This window comes from Protopterus annectens, chromosome 11.part0 (genome assembly GCF_019279795.1).
Source record: "Protopterus annectens isolate FY-2018-M chromosome 11.part0, PAN1.0, whole genome shotgun sequence".
In the NCBI taxonomy this organism is placed as follows: Eukaryota; Metazoa; Chordata; order Ceratodontiformes; family Protopteridae; genus Protopterus; species Protopterus annectens.
The window spans coordinates 905,492,359-905,508,902 of record NC_056745.1 but is presented as its reverse complement, the minus strand read 5'-3'; the positions used below and the strand labels follow the sequence as shown (position 1 = coordinate 905,508,902).

The window sequence follows — 16,544 nt, the reverse complement described above, 5'->3', positions numbered from 1 at the left end:
TGGCATACCTTACGAATGGTGTCTGATTCATAGATTTTTACTAGGTTAATGATCGGGGGGGCTTTCTAAGCCTAGTTACGTTTTCTGAAAAGAAAGATTTCCTGTATCCGAATAGGACACTGAGGGTCAGGCATTTATAAGCAACCTCTCTCCATAAGGGATATGGGTGCCAGGCCAGGTGTACATTTTTTATTCCCCATCCACTGATCTAGGTTGCACTTAAACTGGTTAGCATAATAATGTAACTGATGAACTCAGCTTCACAGCTAACAAATACCTTCTTTATCTTTCTCTGTTTGACTTGCAGCCTGAAAGGGTTTCTTTGTGCTATCTGCAGTCTCACCTTCCAGAACCCTCTGATGCCCTGCTTTTTGATACTGCAACTGCTGTCTTAGCCGTTTGATGAGCTACTATTCATTCATAGTCTGGTCCATTTTTCCTATCTCCGACGTTTTTCCCTGCAATCCTTTCTTTACATAACTTCTTGGACTTCTGCATTCCGCCACCTTTTTCTTAGGTACCTTACTTTTATACCTGGCTTGGCTTCATCTGTTCTATAGACTTCACAAGTGCTGTATTGAGCTGCCATTCTTCTTCATCTCAACCTATTTCCTTCTCTCTTCACACATACATATACATATGTGTGTGCGTGTTTTATTATAAACCAGACTACACTGGACTTTGTCAGAAAAAATACTTTTACCATTAGTTTAGATGTAAAATATCTCAATTCATCTGAGGTAATCAAAACATAAGTAAACAAAATCAAATTTATCGCCTTTTACCAGTAAGAATGTATTTGATCGATCTGCTCTCGAAATTCAGCTCGTCTGTTCACTGTCATGGAGTTTCACTATCTACAAACATTACTGTCCTTGAGTTTTTAGTACACTTTTAGACGTTTGGAAACATTTAGAATTCATTCTTCAAGTAATTCCCCTAGTAAACGTTGCCATTTTGTCCCCAGTTTCTGGAATCTGACTCAATCTGACAGAAATTTCTATGAAAGTAAATTCAGACAAACAAATTCAGTAAAACTACTTTGAGCATACTTCAGAAACTATCTTTTTCTGCACCCCTGGATGTGGGAGACAAGCTACCCTAACAACCCCCCAACAAAATATACTAATTCCATAGTCTCGCAACAAAGGAGAATGATGAATGCTCCCCTACTACTATAGTAGTTTTGCAGAATTTACCTCACCTTCACTAAAATTACTGTTCAGGGGATCAGATATTGCATGTGGAGCAGTTCAAGTAAATGGAGGTCTTTACCATAAGTGAAAGCAGAGGTGGCTAGGGGACTAACCAGTGGATGGCTGCAGTGGGACTAGTACTGGAACCATTGTCCTGGACTTTGGTAATAAAGCAAAAACTGAGTCATAAAATTCGCACCTTACAGGTCAGTTTATTTCCCCACCCTCACCTATGGGTAAATGAGCTTTGGATAGTGACTGATAGGATAAGAGTGCAAATACAAGAGGTACAAATGAGGTTCCTTTGTAGGGTAGCTGTTTTTTTTCTGTAGTATTGAGATAAACTAAGCAGACTGGGATGATCTCAGACTGCAACTATGTGTTTTGTTGACAGGAGTTACATTAGGTTGTATTTGTACCTTGTATGCATACCCCCCTGGGTGTCTCCCATGGGAGATGTACCAGGGATTGGGCAGGCCCAGGACATGTTGTAGAGATTCTCTCTTTCTCAACCTGTATGACAATGTTTGGGAATTTATAAGACGACCTAGACACTTTCTGGGGCTAGAGAAATCTGGTCTATCCCTTGACTTGCTTTTAGCACAACTCTCACCAGGATAACTAGTTTAATAAATTAATCACATTTATGACTTTACTACCAAATGCCATTGTAAAAGTAGCACTCACTTATGCCAAGCTTCCATTCCCAGTTCTGCTGTTAGTACTGTGTACAGGCATCACACTAAATTTGTTAACAGCCACATTATGGTACCTTCTGGGATATTTTACTGCATTTTTGTCATGGAGCACATAATATACTCTAGTAGACAAGATCTAGAGGAATAAGCAGGCAGATGCTGTTGCCAGCTGTACATTTCACAGCCTTTTAATGGCAGTATGATAGAAAATTATAACACTGCATTATTATATAATTATTTAACTACATGAATCTCACTTTTGTAAATCATTACCTAGGATTAGAAATGTTATGCCTTTTTTTAACACATTGCATATTCTCTGTATTTTTCACTGTTCTACTTTATTTACTTTTGTATAACTATTTTAAAATTGTCTATATCCTGTGGAGCTTTTCTCCCCAGGTATCCACTGAAAACGGGCTCTTCCAGGCCCAGTGGACTATCCCGGTCATCAAACTGTAATTAATAAATAAATAAACTGCTGGTCAATGGTAGCCATGTTACTGTTTTCCCTTCATAAAATCGGTTTGTCTTAGGTAAAACAATAGTTCAGTCAGTATTCTTCTTTACAGACTGAGTTTTAGGCTGGAGATACTACCATTAACCTGTAATGAAATTCAAAGTGCTATCATTGCTTAAGCAAAGTCTTATTTAATTTTTAATTCTCTACCATTTTATTTCCTTTATGGTAAAATGCATAAGAAATGCTGCAGTTATGCTGAACTGAAACAAATATTCTTATGCTGTTCACCAGTCTATAATGCTGACCTGTGACTGGTCACCTACTTTGAGCTTCTCTACCTTTAGACAAAGTCAAAGAAGAGATATATGGTATCTAGTGTTCAGTCTTTGTGATTCCCAAGTAACATATTTCATCACCTCTAGACATTCGGCATGTTTTCACTGGTCTCTGTACATCAGCTGATTTTCCTAAGTAGTCATATTCATGACCTGCAATCCATGACAAAAGCCAGAACCTTAAAAACACAAGTCTAGAGGCCTAAAATGCTTACAATCCAATTAAGAAAAACCCAAAACCTGAATATGGGTTTTTAAATTTTGATTTTCTGATAAATTACTGAGAATTACAGTCAGTCAATAGTGCCAGACATACAGTTCATATTTCTTATTGTTCAAGAAAAGGAAGTTGATACAAAAGCTATTTTTCTAATAACTTCTTAAATGAATTAGAGTAATAATTAAATACTGTCCCTGATTCTAGGCATCTCATCTGAAGGACGATTTAAACTCATTGACTGTCAGAATAGGCAAAAGACTTCCCATATTCTTGAAAAAGGCTGAAGTAAATATCTAAGAAAACGTGATAAAATAAGAAAGCAAAACAAGGTACAAGTCTACAGGTAAGTCTGTTTACTACAAGGAAAAAGCTGGCTATGAAATCTATGTTTGGACATGTGTGGTATGACAAAAGAGGAATAATCCCTCTCAAATGCACTATACAAATTGCAAAGTATTCAAAAATAGGGTCTATGTTAAATGTTCGAACATCCAAATGTCGAACATTACATGGTCGAGACCAAATGTTCAACATTTGGATGTTCGAACATCAAATAAAAAAAAAAGTTAAAAAAGAAAAAAAACACTAACAGCTGTGCCCCTCACACCCCCCTACTTAAATATACCAACTCCGAGACCGCATTTCAGTGCAGAAAAGGGAAATTCTCCCTATCTGCACCATACGGCACCGTTGAAAGTCTATCTTTGAACATTCAAAATTTCGAACATTTGGTCTCGACCATGTAATGTTTGAAATTTTGAGCGTTCGAAGATTTGTCAGGTACCCCAAAAATATAACCATGGGTTAAGCTCATCTGTGATCACAGTAAACAGAAAATGTGATTTTTTGAAAACTGTATTCCATTAAACAAGTTTTTACTTACATTTTTAAAGACTTGTCATTACAGAAACAATGTTCACCTACTGATAACTGAGCATACTGCATGCTCCGTCAACATGTGAAAGTGAGAACATTAAAACAGAAGGTTACACTCCAAGCCTAACCTCTGGCTATACATTACACATTGGTTATCAATAGCATAGCTCATTACCAATAAATTCTTCCAGCTAATAGGATTTCAAATAATTTTACCATCTGATTTCCTAGCCGAAAGATTCATCTGTTAGCAAAAGAATCAAGTGTGCTACCAGTCAGTGAAAATGGTGAACATTGCAGGTATATATATCTTTAAAAGCTAAAAAAATAAAATATTCAATACCATAGAGCAAAACACTTTAATAATTTGCACAACATACTACTTCAGTACTGGAATACTGCAGGAAATTATATGTTGTCTAACCATTTATTTTTTTCCCATTAAATAATGTCTTATGATGCATGTTTCTTTACTTGCAGATTTATTAAGCCACTGGTTACCAAACTGCCACTTCTGTTTCACTTTGGTTGTCTGGACAATGGCTAAAAGGTTGAAGTGCACTAAGCTAGTGGGAATGCTCCCCATATAATGATGTGTATATAATTCTTAAAATAGTGGACTAAAATACTAAAGCGCAAAAGCTTAGGAAAATAAATGCAGATTACAGGTGGTTAAAACTAAATTCAGGAACAGAGTACTTACCGGCCATCTGCTGAATACCACTGAAGGCTCCCAAGCTACTAGATGAGGTCGCTTGCTGAAGGAGCTAGAACAGAAGAGGCAAAAATTGAAAAAAGCCAAAAAGAAAAGCATACCTTGAATTCAGCATTTATAGGTTTTAGTATTTTTTTAATGTTCGCAAAGTAATAATTTTATACCTAAATGGGTACTAAACAGACAAATTCCTCAGAGTCTGTGATTTAAATCCATATTAATATGCAATCTCTACTAGGCAATGCATACACAGAGGGAAAATTCAATAGTGTTTTACTTTTAAAATGATTAATCAATTTACTCTTAACAGCCAGGTGCTAAATCTGTTTAAGCCAACATAGCATGACTAATTACAACTCTCAATAGTACAACAGCTACCATAACCTCTCTCTGTCAATCATGGTTTTGTTTTAGTTCTTCCACTTGAAGTCCCTCCCCCAATCATTTTTAGTTCCTACATATGTAGAGTTAAGCAATACATGCTCTGTAAATCTTTCTTGCAATGCTGTTATAAAGGAATGTAAACAATCAAGCACACAAGTGTGCCATAACTGTAGAGTTGCTTCAGGATTCCATATTACAACTTTATATCAAGCAATATTTTATAGACTGCAAAAATGGAGGTATACGTTGCCACAAACTCATACTTTTTAAAAAGTTTAAAACAAAATTTTGAAACAGAATGAATTCAAAAGGCTGCATTACTGATGAATGCCCATATTTAACAATGAGATGTGCTCTCTCCTAGATGTGCTTTCACCTAATAGGTTCATAGGTTCATACTAGGCTATCTGCCCTAGGGCATTTATAAGCCTAGCCAGAATGTGCTTGGCTTTCGCCACCCATTTTAAATTTATTTTGCTATGCCCTTTTTCGAGGTTAGTATACTGTGCCTCTGTCTAACAGTGACACAGAAGTGATACCTAGAAACGAAATTCAGTTTGTAGTACTTTGTAAAAGTGTGTACAGAGTTTCATATTGCTGCCATTAGAAAATTTCGATAGTCTATCCCTTTCCAGAAAACCACTGAAGAAGCCAAAGTCCTTGTGGAATTGGCCGTAACCCTGCCTGAAATGCACTTTACAAAACAGAGATAAATTGTAATGTTGCCTGACCATGTAAACATATTACATAAAGAGTGTACCTGTTGAAATGGCAGCAAGCATGAGTAACACTGACTGATTTCTCTGTTCCACATATTCCAAGCCACAAGCAAACAGGATTATTATAACCATCAGTTTACCTCACAACTTTGAAAAGTCAGAAACAAGACCAGTAGTGAAATTCAGTTCTGTATCGTTCAGAAATAAAGAAAAAGACGGCAAGTAGAGTTTTGTAAGTGAAACTTACTATAACAGTAAATGTTCTAATACATCACTGTTGCTGTAGCCTAAGCTGTTTGTGCCTACCCCATTTCATCTGGCCAGCTTCCAAAAGGAAAGGGCAACTTCTGTATGCTCTGTCAGGAGTTCAATTGAACAAAGATCCATAAAAAAGACAGGTAGCATTTTTTTGCCTAGAATGGAGGCAGTCCTGAAGAACAATACTAGGAAACATCAAACAATAACTATATACATAAAAAGAGTGAAGAAATCCACACACTGGCAAAACACACACACAAACACAAGCAAGCATATGTGGGTCTGGAGGGATGGGATGCTCCTGCAACGGTGATCTTTAGAGCATCTTCTGTTAAGTTTCATTTAGACAATACCATGTTCAAACACAGATCACTGCTGTATTAGCCAGAGCTATTTGGCTAGATTATCACAACATAGGGAAGAAAAGGGAAACAAGGGAGGAGGCCAATAAACTAAGACTCCAGGAGCCCCCAGAAAATGGTCCCAGCACAGCCTGTACTGGACCTAGAAACGGAATTCAGTTTGTAGTACTTTGTAAAAGTGTGTACAGAGTTTCATATTGCTGCCTCTAGAAAATTTCTATAGTCTATCCCTTTCCAGAAAACCACTGAAGAAGCCAAAGTCCTTGTGGAATTGGCCGTAACCCTGCCTGAAATGGCTTACTATGGCGAGTCTAACAAAAGACAAGTGCATGAGATAACAACATAGAAATGGTCCATTTTGAAACTGTTTGTCCTTTCCTCTTACCTTCAGAGGAGAAAAACTGATCGGCTTTCCTGAAGGTTTAAGTTTTGACTAGGTAGTATATGTGCTGCATGTCTACATCTAGAGTTTGAAGAATTCTTTCTCCCGTGTTCCAGGTTAAGAAATAAAAACCAGGAAATAAACAGTCTGGCTTAAAATAAACTCTTGAGAGAATTTTAGACATAAAGACAGAGTTTGTACTCAAAGAAACGCTGTCCTGTGAAAGGGATGACTCACGACAACTGCTTGTAAATCATGATACTCTCCTAGCTGATGTCAGAGCAATGAGTAAAACTGACTATAAAGTTAAGAAACTTAATCCAGCCTTATGAGCTGGTTCAAATGGAGACTGAGTAAACTTCTCAAGCACAAAGTTCAAATGACAAAGAAAAAAACAGTTGTTTCCTGTGTATAGGAGTCTGTAGCACTCCTTTCAAAATCTATTTAAGTGCATCATGGCAATTCTGCAAAGGGGGCAAGATCTGGGACTCCCCAGATTATGGGTCACATGACAATGTTGTTGCCTGTGTACACCTGCAGAGGTCCAGGGGGGCCAGAAATGTTTCAAGATCTTCAAAGTATTGATAACTGCCAGCATCTCTCTGATTGTTATATACTTCTATATGTCTACAGGATCCCATAAAGCTTGTATTTTTACCTTTTTTGAAAATGCTCCCCACTCCAGATCTGAAGTACCTGTGGTGTTTGATTGGTGAGGAGGTAAGAAAGGAGAATGGATTGCAAGTTTTATGGTCCACCCATCATCCAGTCTCACTCTTTGCAAATCCCAGAACTGGGATCTAAAAAGACCAAGGGTGTACATGCTAAATCCAGACGGATCCAGGGTGCAATTCTATTTCCTGCATGTGTAGCCTGGCTAGTGGAAGCATGAAAACTGCTGATGCTATGTACTTCAGAAATCCGAGAAACTTCCTTGCATATGCATGGTTTTGACAAGAGATATTTAAGAAGAGCTTCTAAAACAAGTCTACTTTGTCTAGAGGGAGAAAGGGCATTCCCAAGGCATAGTCCAACAAGCACCCCCAATAAAATCATTAAGTGAAAAGGGATGACAGAAGACTTCTGAAAGGTTACTTGAAAACCCAGATTAAGTAGAGTTGCCTGATTAGTAGCTAAAGATTTTTGTCAACTGAGAAAGAGAGTCTGTAAAGATAAAATTGTCCAAATACATGTTCTCTTTCTTTATAACATGTAATGTGAAATATGTGTAATTGGAAAAAAAACTTAAAATGGTTTACTTTCTTTTCTATTAATGTATGCGTGCCTATGCCATATTTTAATAAAAGGGTTTAAAAAAGTTAAAGACAACCATCTGAATATAGAAAAATGTGAATGCCTTGAAGTCTGGAATAAACAATAACTGGATCTAGGCGTTTTGTGAATAATCCTTGCTGCTGTCGACAGTCCAAAGGGTAAAAAAGAGAACTGACAAGCCAGACACAGCATATCTAAAACACCTGAAATGCTCTGCAATGGGCGAATGCGATGATAGCGACCCTTTAGATCCAGATTTACCATGAAAGCATGTGGGGAATCATTGGTACAAGAGACGGAACATAACATCTTGAACTTCGGAATCCTGACAAAAAGTCTTAGGTAAGCTCCAGTACAGGCATCAAGCACCCTTCCATTCTGGGAAACAAAAAAAAATGTTGAATAAAAACATTTGCCTAGGAGATTGGGGGCACAGGTTCTATGATTTCCTAAGATATCATGTATTTCAAGATGAGAGGAAATAGTAAAACTGGTTTCCTGGACAAGAGGAAAGGGATTTCTATTGTGAAGTGTATCCCTGCTGGATTACATTCAGAACCTAGCAGTCTGAGACAATCTGATGTCACAAAGGGAGGTGAAGTCTCAAACATGGAAAAGGTTGCTAGGGGTGTGTGTGTGTGTTGGGGGGGGGGGGGCTGAACAGGTGGATAGTCAAGCTGACTGAAAGAACTGTCCATTATTATTAGAGGGTTTTCCTTTCTTTTTACAGATTCCTTTCCATTGCTTTTTAAAACCTTGTTTGCTGGCTCTTTGCTGCTAAAATTGCTTATTAGGGAAGGGGAAATTAGTATTTGTTCTGAAAAAGGAGGGTTGAAAAATCCAAGACAAGCTTTGAATCATTTTTTTCCCTTTCCTTCACATCTTTTAAGCACCTCGAATGCAAAAGGGCCAAGCAGAACTTGTTTACCTAAATAAGAATTTAAAATCTTGGTTTTATCATGATCAGGAAGACTTTGAGAATTTAGCCACGCAAGTCTCCTCAAAACTCATCCAGAAATCGTAGCTTTACATGAAGAATCAACATTTTCATAGGCATACTTTAAAATCTGTTTAGTGGCATGAGAAACAGCTGTCAGCAATGTTTGTCATTAACTTCTGCATGTTCTCAAACTTCAGCAGCTTAAAATTCTGAAAGCTAAAGTACTAGAAGAATATATTTTCTTCCCTAACTTATTCACTGCTCTTCCATCGTTGTCAGAGAGAATGGGGTTAACTATCATAACCTGTGTAACAGAAGCAGATTTGGATAGCAAAATAACTGCTGGATCTGCTTTAGAATTACAAACAGGTAGCGTGTGTCTCTGGGGTACCCTGAATAATTTGTCAAACTTCCTTGGGATAGCAGACTGACCACCAGATAAAGTAGAAGCATTGAGAAAAACATGTTTTAAAGCAATCTTTGTCTTTTAAGTAGTCACTGAAAAGCAAGTGGTCATTAAACCTGACTGACTAAAAGAAAGCAGGGTATATGTGAAAACACATGTAAAGTCAAGGCATTAACAGGAGCTTAGGGGCTGTGATGTAATATTTTAATGTCAAACAATGCATTATGGGATATCTATAGGTAGACTAAAAAATCAAGATGCAAGACCCCATGTGGGCAGACTCTGGAATTACATTTAAAAATATAAAAAAGTACATTTAAAAAAAAAAGATAAAAGTCCAAAAGTGGTGTTAAAATGTAGGAAAGATCAAGACATGATGAAATAAACATGTTATTTTCAGTCTGTGGGTGCTGCTCTTCTTTAAGGCAAGCAAGGAAGAGAGCGTCGAAAGTGGGGAAAAGGTCCTGGACAAGGTTGGTAAACTGTAATGTAAAGAAGTGTTCTGAATGTAATCAAGAGACTGACGACTGTTCCCCATAAGCACAGTACTCTGCCCCAAACACACAAAAGTTCACAATCTACGTAAAATTGCTTTCAAAAGTAAAATTCTTCCTCACAGAAAGTTCGTACAAGCATTTACTTAACAACTACCATAGCAATGCAATGGCAGTTCAAAAGCATTCTGTTTCCTAGCTAAACACATTCATAGAAAAACTCAAGTTTTCTTCATAAAATTAAAGTTAGTGGAAGGTTTCCTCAAATGGGTATATTTTTACAGGACATGACTAAGGAGCGCACACTTCAGCAGCAAACAAGCTCTGAATTGCACTTCATCTTTTTTATGGAACTTTGGCTGCACTCCTGACAGTTGGCGCACATAGTAGGAGTCCTTAACTTTTGTTAGCTGGACGGTTGCAGTGGGGTAGCACCAATATAACTTAGGCTACTGCAATAGTGATCTATACTTGAACATGTTTCATGCTCACCTTTTCTACAGCTAATATTCAGCACACCACATGCTTCTAATGTTCGAATCATTTTGCTTAAGACTTTGTTGTGTGTTAACTTGAAAGATAAATACTGAAACAGCTTGACTGGATCATGTCATTGTATTGCTTGTTCTATAAAACCAAATTATGGTCGTTTAATGACAGTTTATAAAATGTAGCTGGGGAAGCAGTCACATCTGCACTAAACTACAACAGGTAAATTACCTCACAAAAATTTAGAATAGTCATGATAGATAAAATTGATACAAGCTATGGATGAATAATGCAATACCACTTAAAACAAAGTTCACTAGTCAAGTTTTCAAGAATTAATGAACTTGATTTTGCTGAATCTCAAGGATTTGTTACCGTCACAAAACAACTGATGAATCAACCATCTTGAATGGGAGGCATGTAGGACAATCCCTAACTTGGAAACTTAGATTTTAAGCTCTGAATGAAAAACACAGCAAGTTACGTCTTCCACTGGGTCAAGATGAGCTATCTGGTGCTAGCAACTGAACAAGGCTTTTTCAGTTCTACGTGATGTACTGCTGTCTAATGCAACTTAAGTTTAATATAGCCTCGGCACAGAAAGATGTTGCAGAATGACTCTGTGTAGATTTCTGTATCTTCTTCTTTTTTCAGCTTTTTCCCGGTTAGGGGTTGCCACAGAGGATCACCTGTCCGCTCATGATTGGCAGTGGAGTTTTACGGTGTCAAGTTGCCAGCCCGGCACCAAACCTTACATGGAAGGTATACACACGCACGCACTCATGCCTAGGGCCAATTTAGAGTACCCAATTGACCTACAGCATGTCTTTGGGATGTAGAAGGAAACCGAAGCACTCGGAAGAAAACCACGCAACCACAATTAGGACATGCAGACTCCACACAGAAGGCACCCCAGCCGAGGATCGAACCGGAAAACCTCTTGCTGTGAGGCGGCAACGTCTGTATCACTGTTTGAAAATGTAACCCAATCACTATAAGAAAATACTGTTTGCATTAGACAAGACTATTCAATAATCAACCTTAAAAGAAAGAGGTCTTCCAAAATATCAGCACTTTTCTAACACGGAAATACTGGGTAAGCCATACAGCAGAGCAATTTCTTGAGAAAGTGGTCAAAGAGATGGGGATAGAGGGATATTTTTGCTAGCTTTCTTATATTCTTGTGGGAGAGGAGGGCTATACTATTCAGGAGTGGCAAGCTCTCAGCAGAGACTGTGTGATGTAAGTCCTATAGCACACGTGACATTTACACACTGAGTAGTGAACAGTACAATGGGTAGGGCATAACAAAAAGCTTGCATCTATAAGGATGTTGCCATACTGGGTTGCCCTGATCTCCCCTCCATCTCATCTCTGGATATTTACACAAAGGCTTGTGGGCCCTAGACTATGAGGGATAAAATAAGACAGGTGCTTGGGATGTTGGGATGTTGAAGCAGAACACTGAAAAGCCATTCCAGGTCATGGCTGATGACAGACAGCTACCCCCCCCCCCCCCAACCAAAAAATACATTTTTTTCACTGGTTATCCAGTTTACATGAAATCAGGGTGGGAGGAGTATGTTAGCTTCCATAACTTGCTCAACTCAAAACAATTTTACGAAACATGAAATAAATGCAAAATTTGTCTGCTGATAGATTCAACAGTTCTTGTTAAAATAAAAAGGTTTTACAAAAGACAGCTAAAGAGTAGGGGTATTTTTTTATATGTACACTTACAAAAAGCATTTGAGTTTGTACATCATCCCAGTATTAAAATCATCAATGCAATGAGATAACTGAATTTCACTGAACAAAATAAAATGAAGTGATCCACATTGACTGCAAAAAATGGGGGGGGGGGTGGAATCAAAGGGCAAGGCTCCCTGAATGAGAGATTATGGAAGATGTTGATGTTGTTTTACTGTATTCTGAAAGTAGCCACCTGCTGGGGAAACTATTTAAACTATGTCAATTTAAAAAAAAATTAAATGTCAGCAAATGTCACTTTACCAAATCCTACAACCCTAACGTACTGCTCCCACCAGCATTCATCTTCCAACAATACTGCTTTTATACAATCATCTAGTAAATGCGCATGTTCAAACATGGACTGGCATGGGAAACGGCAGCTGGCACTGAACATTTTTTTGAAAAGTATTACGCTGCAGAATGTACTACTTTCTTTGTTAATTTTTATGAGCTGCATAAACTGGTTTACACAATAAAGCTTATTTACATGTGGAATTTACTGCTTCTGCAGCGTCATGAGGATTCACTGGAAAGAATCCAGCCTCTTTTGCTACTCAAAGTATTTAGCAATATCAAGGCTACTTACTTTTCCCTCATTATAGGTATGCCCATCCTTAACTTTGTGTCAGGAAACAGGAGGATTCATCAATCCAGCTCCTTAATACTACCAGTGAATCCTTTCAAACATAATCAGGTTCATTATATGCCCTGTTTTTAAAGACTACAGAGTGCAAAACACTCTGGTTTACCCTCTCCCCATACCCACAAAAACAGAAGAAAAGGTTAACAATACTAAAATATACGGTAATCTGTAATAATGATTCAATAACTAATGTGAACCAACAGTACATCATTTTCTTATGAACATAGCGTCATTTCTTTTTACTACAAAATAGGAACATGTCAGAAAATAAGCCATATCCAAACTGCAAATGTCCTTTGTATATACAACACAGAACACTGCATATTTTGTAATCAAAATACATGCATCCATCAACAAAATTCAAGTGAACCGGACATTAAGAAATCAGATTTTGATGTCATGAAAACCTTTGCTTAATTCTGTTACTAACCGAGGTATTCAACTACTTACAGCCAAGTACTGAGGTGTGAGTCCTCCAAGGCCTGTAAGGTTCCCCCAGGTGGCAGTATTTAGCTGTTGCATCTGCTGTGCCAGCTGTTGCTGTAGACGCCTCTGCTCCTTATCCTTTTGTGTGTCTGCAAATTTTACTACTATTGGCGAAGAGCAGCCCTGTTGTCAAGGAAAAATGTGGCAAATTTTAAAAGTGAACATATCATTGCCATTAGGAATTGAATACACCTGTTTTGGCATTCTGGATGAAAAATGTGTGATCAGACAGCTTAAACAAAACAGACAACCCATCTTCAAACAGATCATTAACATCTCAAGGTAAACAACATTCCGTTCTTCTGATTTCCAAGAAGCTGTTTTAATGAGCCCATGACTTCGACATTTAGACAGTTTATGGTTTAAAAGCATTAGCAACTCATTAAGACTGATCTTCGCAAAACAGAATTCTACAAAGCAGTATAACCTTAGAACTAATTAATCCACACATGACAACAAAGCTGTCTTGTTAGCAATGGAATAAAAAAAGTAGATGCATGGAAGACAGAGCCAGAAAGACCAGACAAAACACATTAAATATGAAAAGCTTTACATTAACTTTTCTAATGTGTAATTGTGCACTTATGTCTGTATATTAAAATATGGAATCTAACGCTTTGTTATCCAATAAAAGCACAGTTAACAATACTAACAGCAGAAGCTAAATCCTCAAGTGCCAGCTGAATTTTAGCATCTTATAAACTTCCCCTTTCAGAAATGCAGTCTTCTTTTTCATCTTGGTTGTTCAGCCCATATAAAACAGATAAAAAAATGAATACTATTACTAATCAAATGACCTTAAAGAGGGCCCCCTACTCCCATCAGTAGGTAGCATACATGGCTACATCCTTCCGTGCTCTATCACATGCCTCCTAATTTCAAGCTCCATTGGCCTGAACATAGCATCACATCTCCTTAATAACATATCTTGAGAAATGGTTGCACACCTGCAAGAAAGCACACAAACTACAAAGACTTGTACCACTAAAAACTTGGATGCTTACTTGCAGGTGGTCTTAATGCACAGAAAGAGATAAGGTGCATAATGCTGACGGCTCACCTCAAAAGCTTACTGATATGATAAGTACACAAAGTTTACATCTCACTTTAAGGGGCTCCTGCAGTGGATGGAAGATGAAGGTAATAGCCCAGAATCATCAAGATGGAAGGAATACTACGTAATGGCCCAGAATGATCAGTGTGGCATGAACTTTAAAGACGAGAGAGAGACATGAGGGCATGATCCCCTATATAGTGATCTTTGCCTGCGGTGGAGAGGGGGTCCAATAGTAAAGCTGAGTAATGTACTCACCTAACAGTAGATCTCAGAAGGATTAATTAGTCGGTAAAAATATTTGGATATTCTCACCTTTCTCGTTTAATTATAAATTGCAATAAGTACAAAGCTTTGTATAAGCCTGCAATGGTTTTGCACTTTATAGCACCAACTTCAGCTTTCTTTAGCAAAGTACTTGTCCTAATGGAAAACAAAACATCCCTATATCTTGGCAATCAAAACATCCTTACATCTTGGCAATGCTAAGTGCAGCATTTCTGTTTCAATTTTAATCTCAAATTTTACAAACTTAAGCAAAGTTCATTTGTAATTGTGGCTGTTATTAATGACATCCTTGTATAAGCAACAAGTGCTCTTGTGGCATCAAGGTTCCTTCAAAAGATTTTGTTTCCAGTGTTTGGAAAAAGTCTCGCTGTGTGCCAAACTGGTAGTAGATGGTACCACTCACACTATACCAGAGGAAATTACCAACTTGCTAGCTGACAGATTTGGTGAAAACTTCACCCCACTATCCCCACCAGCCATACTCCAAAGCATACTTGACACCAGTTCTCTACCTAATAACTCTGGAGATCCAAGTCATATCTGCACTCTACAAGGCCAAAAATACAGCCTCAGTGAGACCAGATAACATCCCAGGTTGCTTACTACGCAATCTAAAACAGGACCTACCTAACGCACTTGCCTTTCTCTTTAAGCACAGCCTGAAAACTGGCTTTGTACCAGCAGAATGGAGAACAGCAACAGTAATCCTCTTGCATAAAGGGGGGCCATCAACTGACCCTGGGAGCTACAGACCCAAAAGTCTAACCGGCCTCATCTGCAAGGCCATGGAAAGAATCATTATGGACCTAATCAACAAGGACATAGGCGACCTTCAAACTCTAGACCCAACCCTGTTTCTTCGTTAAGGGTAGACTGTGCTTATTGAACCTGGTAGACTTCTTTGAGAAGGTCACCAAAGCCCTGGCTGTAGGTAAGACAGTGCATACCGCCTATTTGGACCTAGCCAAAGCTTTGATACAAACCCCCACTTGGGTATCATTGAAAAACACTCCCAGCTAGGTGTTGACACTTACATCACTAGATGGGTAGTTAACTGGCTCACCAACAGAAAACACACTGTCTAAGATGGCGACTCCACCTCTACCAGTAGACCTGTCACTAGCGGCGTACCTCAAGGATCTGTACTGGGCCTTTACTATTTGGAATCTATTTCTCGGAAGTTCACTGATGACTGTAAACTAGGAGTAATCATTGAATCCCACAATGATGTTAACATATTACAGGTGGGCTAACACAAACAAACGACTTGTGCCACAGTCACAGTCTATAACTAAATGCAAAAAAGTGCACTATTATCTCATTTAGCAAAGCGGAATTCCCCACTAAATGCAATACTGACAGCACCTCTCAAGACCACAAAGGTTTCTCACTAACAAGATACAAGGCCTCCAAACCATGACCTATATGGATAGACTGAAAGCCTTGTCACTGTACTCTGTATCATATAGGCTACTGAGGCCACTTGTGCCTGACCTACAGGGCATTCTCTGACCAAGACCTGATGGAAATGGTGCACATCCGCAAATCAAATGGCACTACAATCACCCGCTCAAGGGATCTCAACCTTGCCAGTGACATTAACACAACATGCTATAGAGACAGGTACGTCTCCCAGAGATTGCCACCGCTCTGGAATAAACTTCCAATTCATGTGAAGCAGAGCTCCTCAATTACCCTATTCAAGTGCAAACTGGACAAATGGATGGGTGATTCACCCCAGGGGATGGCACCCATGTCCCTCATGGACAGGGGTAGGTGGCACTGATTTGTAAAGTACATCCATCTAAACAAGGATAATTGGGGCAACCTGGGATTAACATGGCTAGCTTATAAAGGCTGTAGGGCCGCTAGCCTAGTGACCTCCTATGAACCTATGAGGCATTTGAATAATGTCACTTTAAAAAGCTAGCCGGTAGAGTTAGAAACTTGCTAGCATATTTGAAGCACAATAAATTGCAGGCAGCTAGCTCTTCTATTTCTACTACACCCTCTTCAACTTCTAGAGCAAAACCTATAGTTAAAAATTAAAAAATAATCTGACTAAAATTGAAGTTTTACATCTAAAAAGATGTGAAGAAATGTAGGGAA

General features: G+C 38.4%; 1 protein-coding gene across 9 annotated transcripts in view; it reads right to left on the bottom strand.

Annotated features, from left to right (window-relative positions):
- The window catches only part of CELF2 (CUGBP Elav-like family member 2), a 1,986,852-nt gene that overhangs the window by 412,079 nt on the left and 1,558,229 nt on the right, over positions 1 to 16,544 (bottom strand). For all 9 annotated transcript variants that reach the window (XM_044088293.1, XM_044088297.1, XM_044088292.1 and 6 more), the window contains exons 7-8: positions 13,058 to 13,216; positions 4,492 to 4,555 (exon numbers count right to left, since the gene is read on the bottom strand). In XM_044088293.1, the coding sequence (XP_043944228.1) occupies positions 4,492 to 4,555; positions 13,058 to 13,216 (223 nt within the window). The remainder of the gene's footprint in view (positions 1 to 4,491; positions 4,556 to 13,057; positions 13,217 to 16,544) is intronic.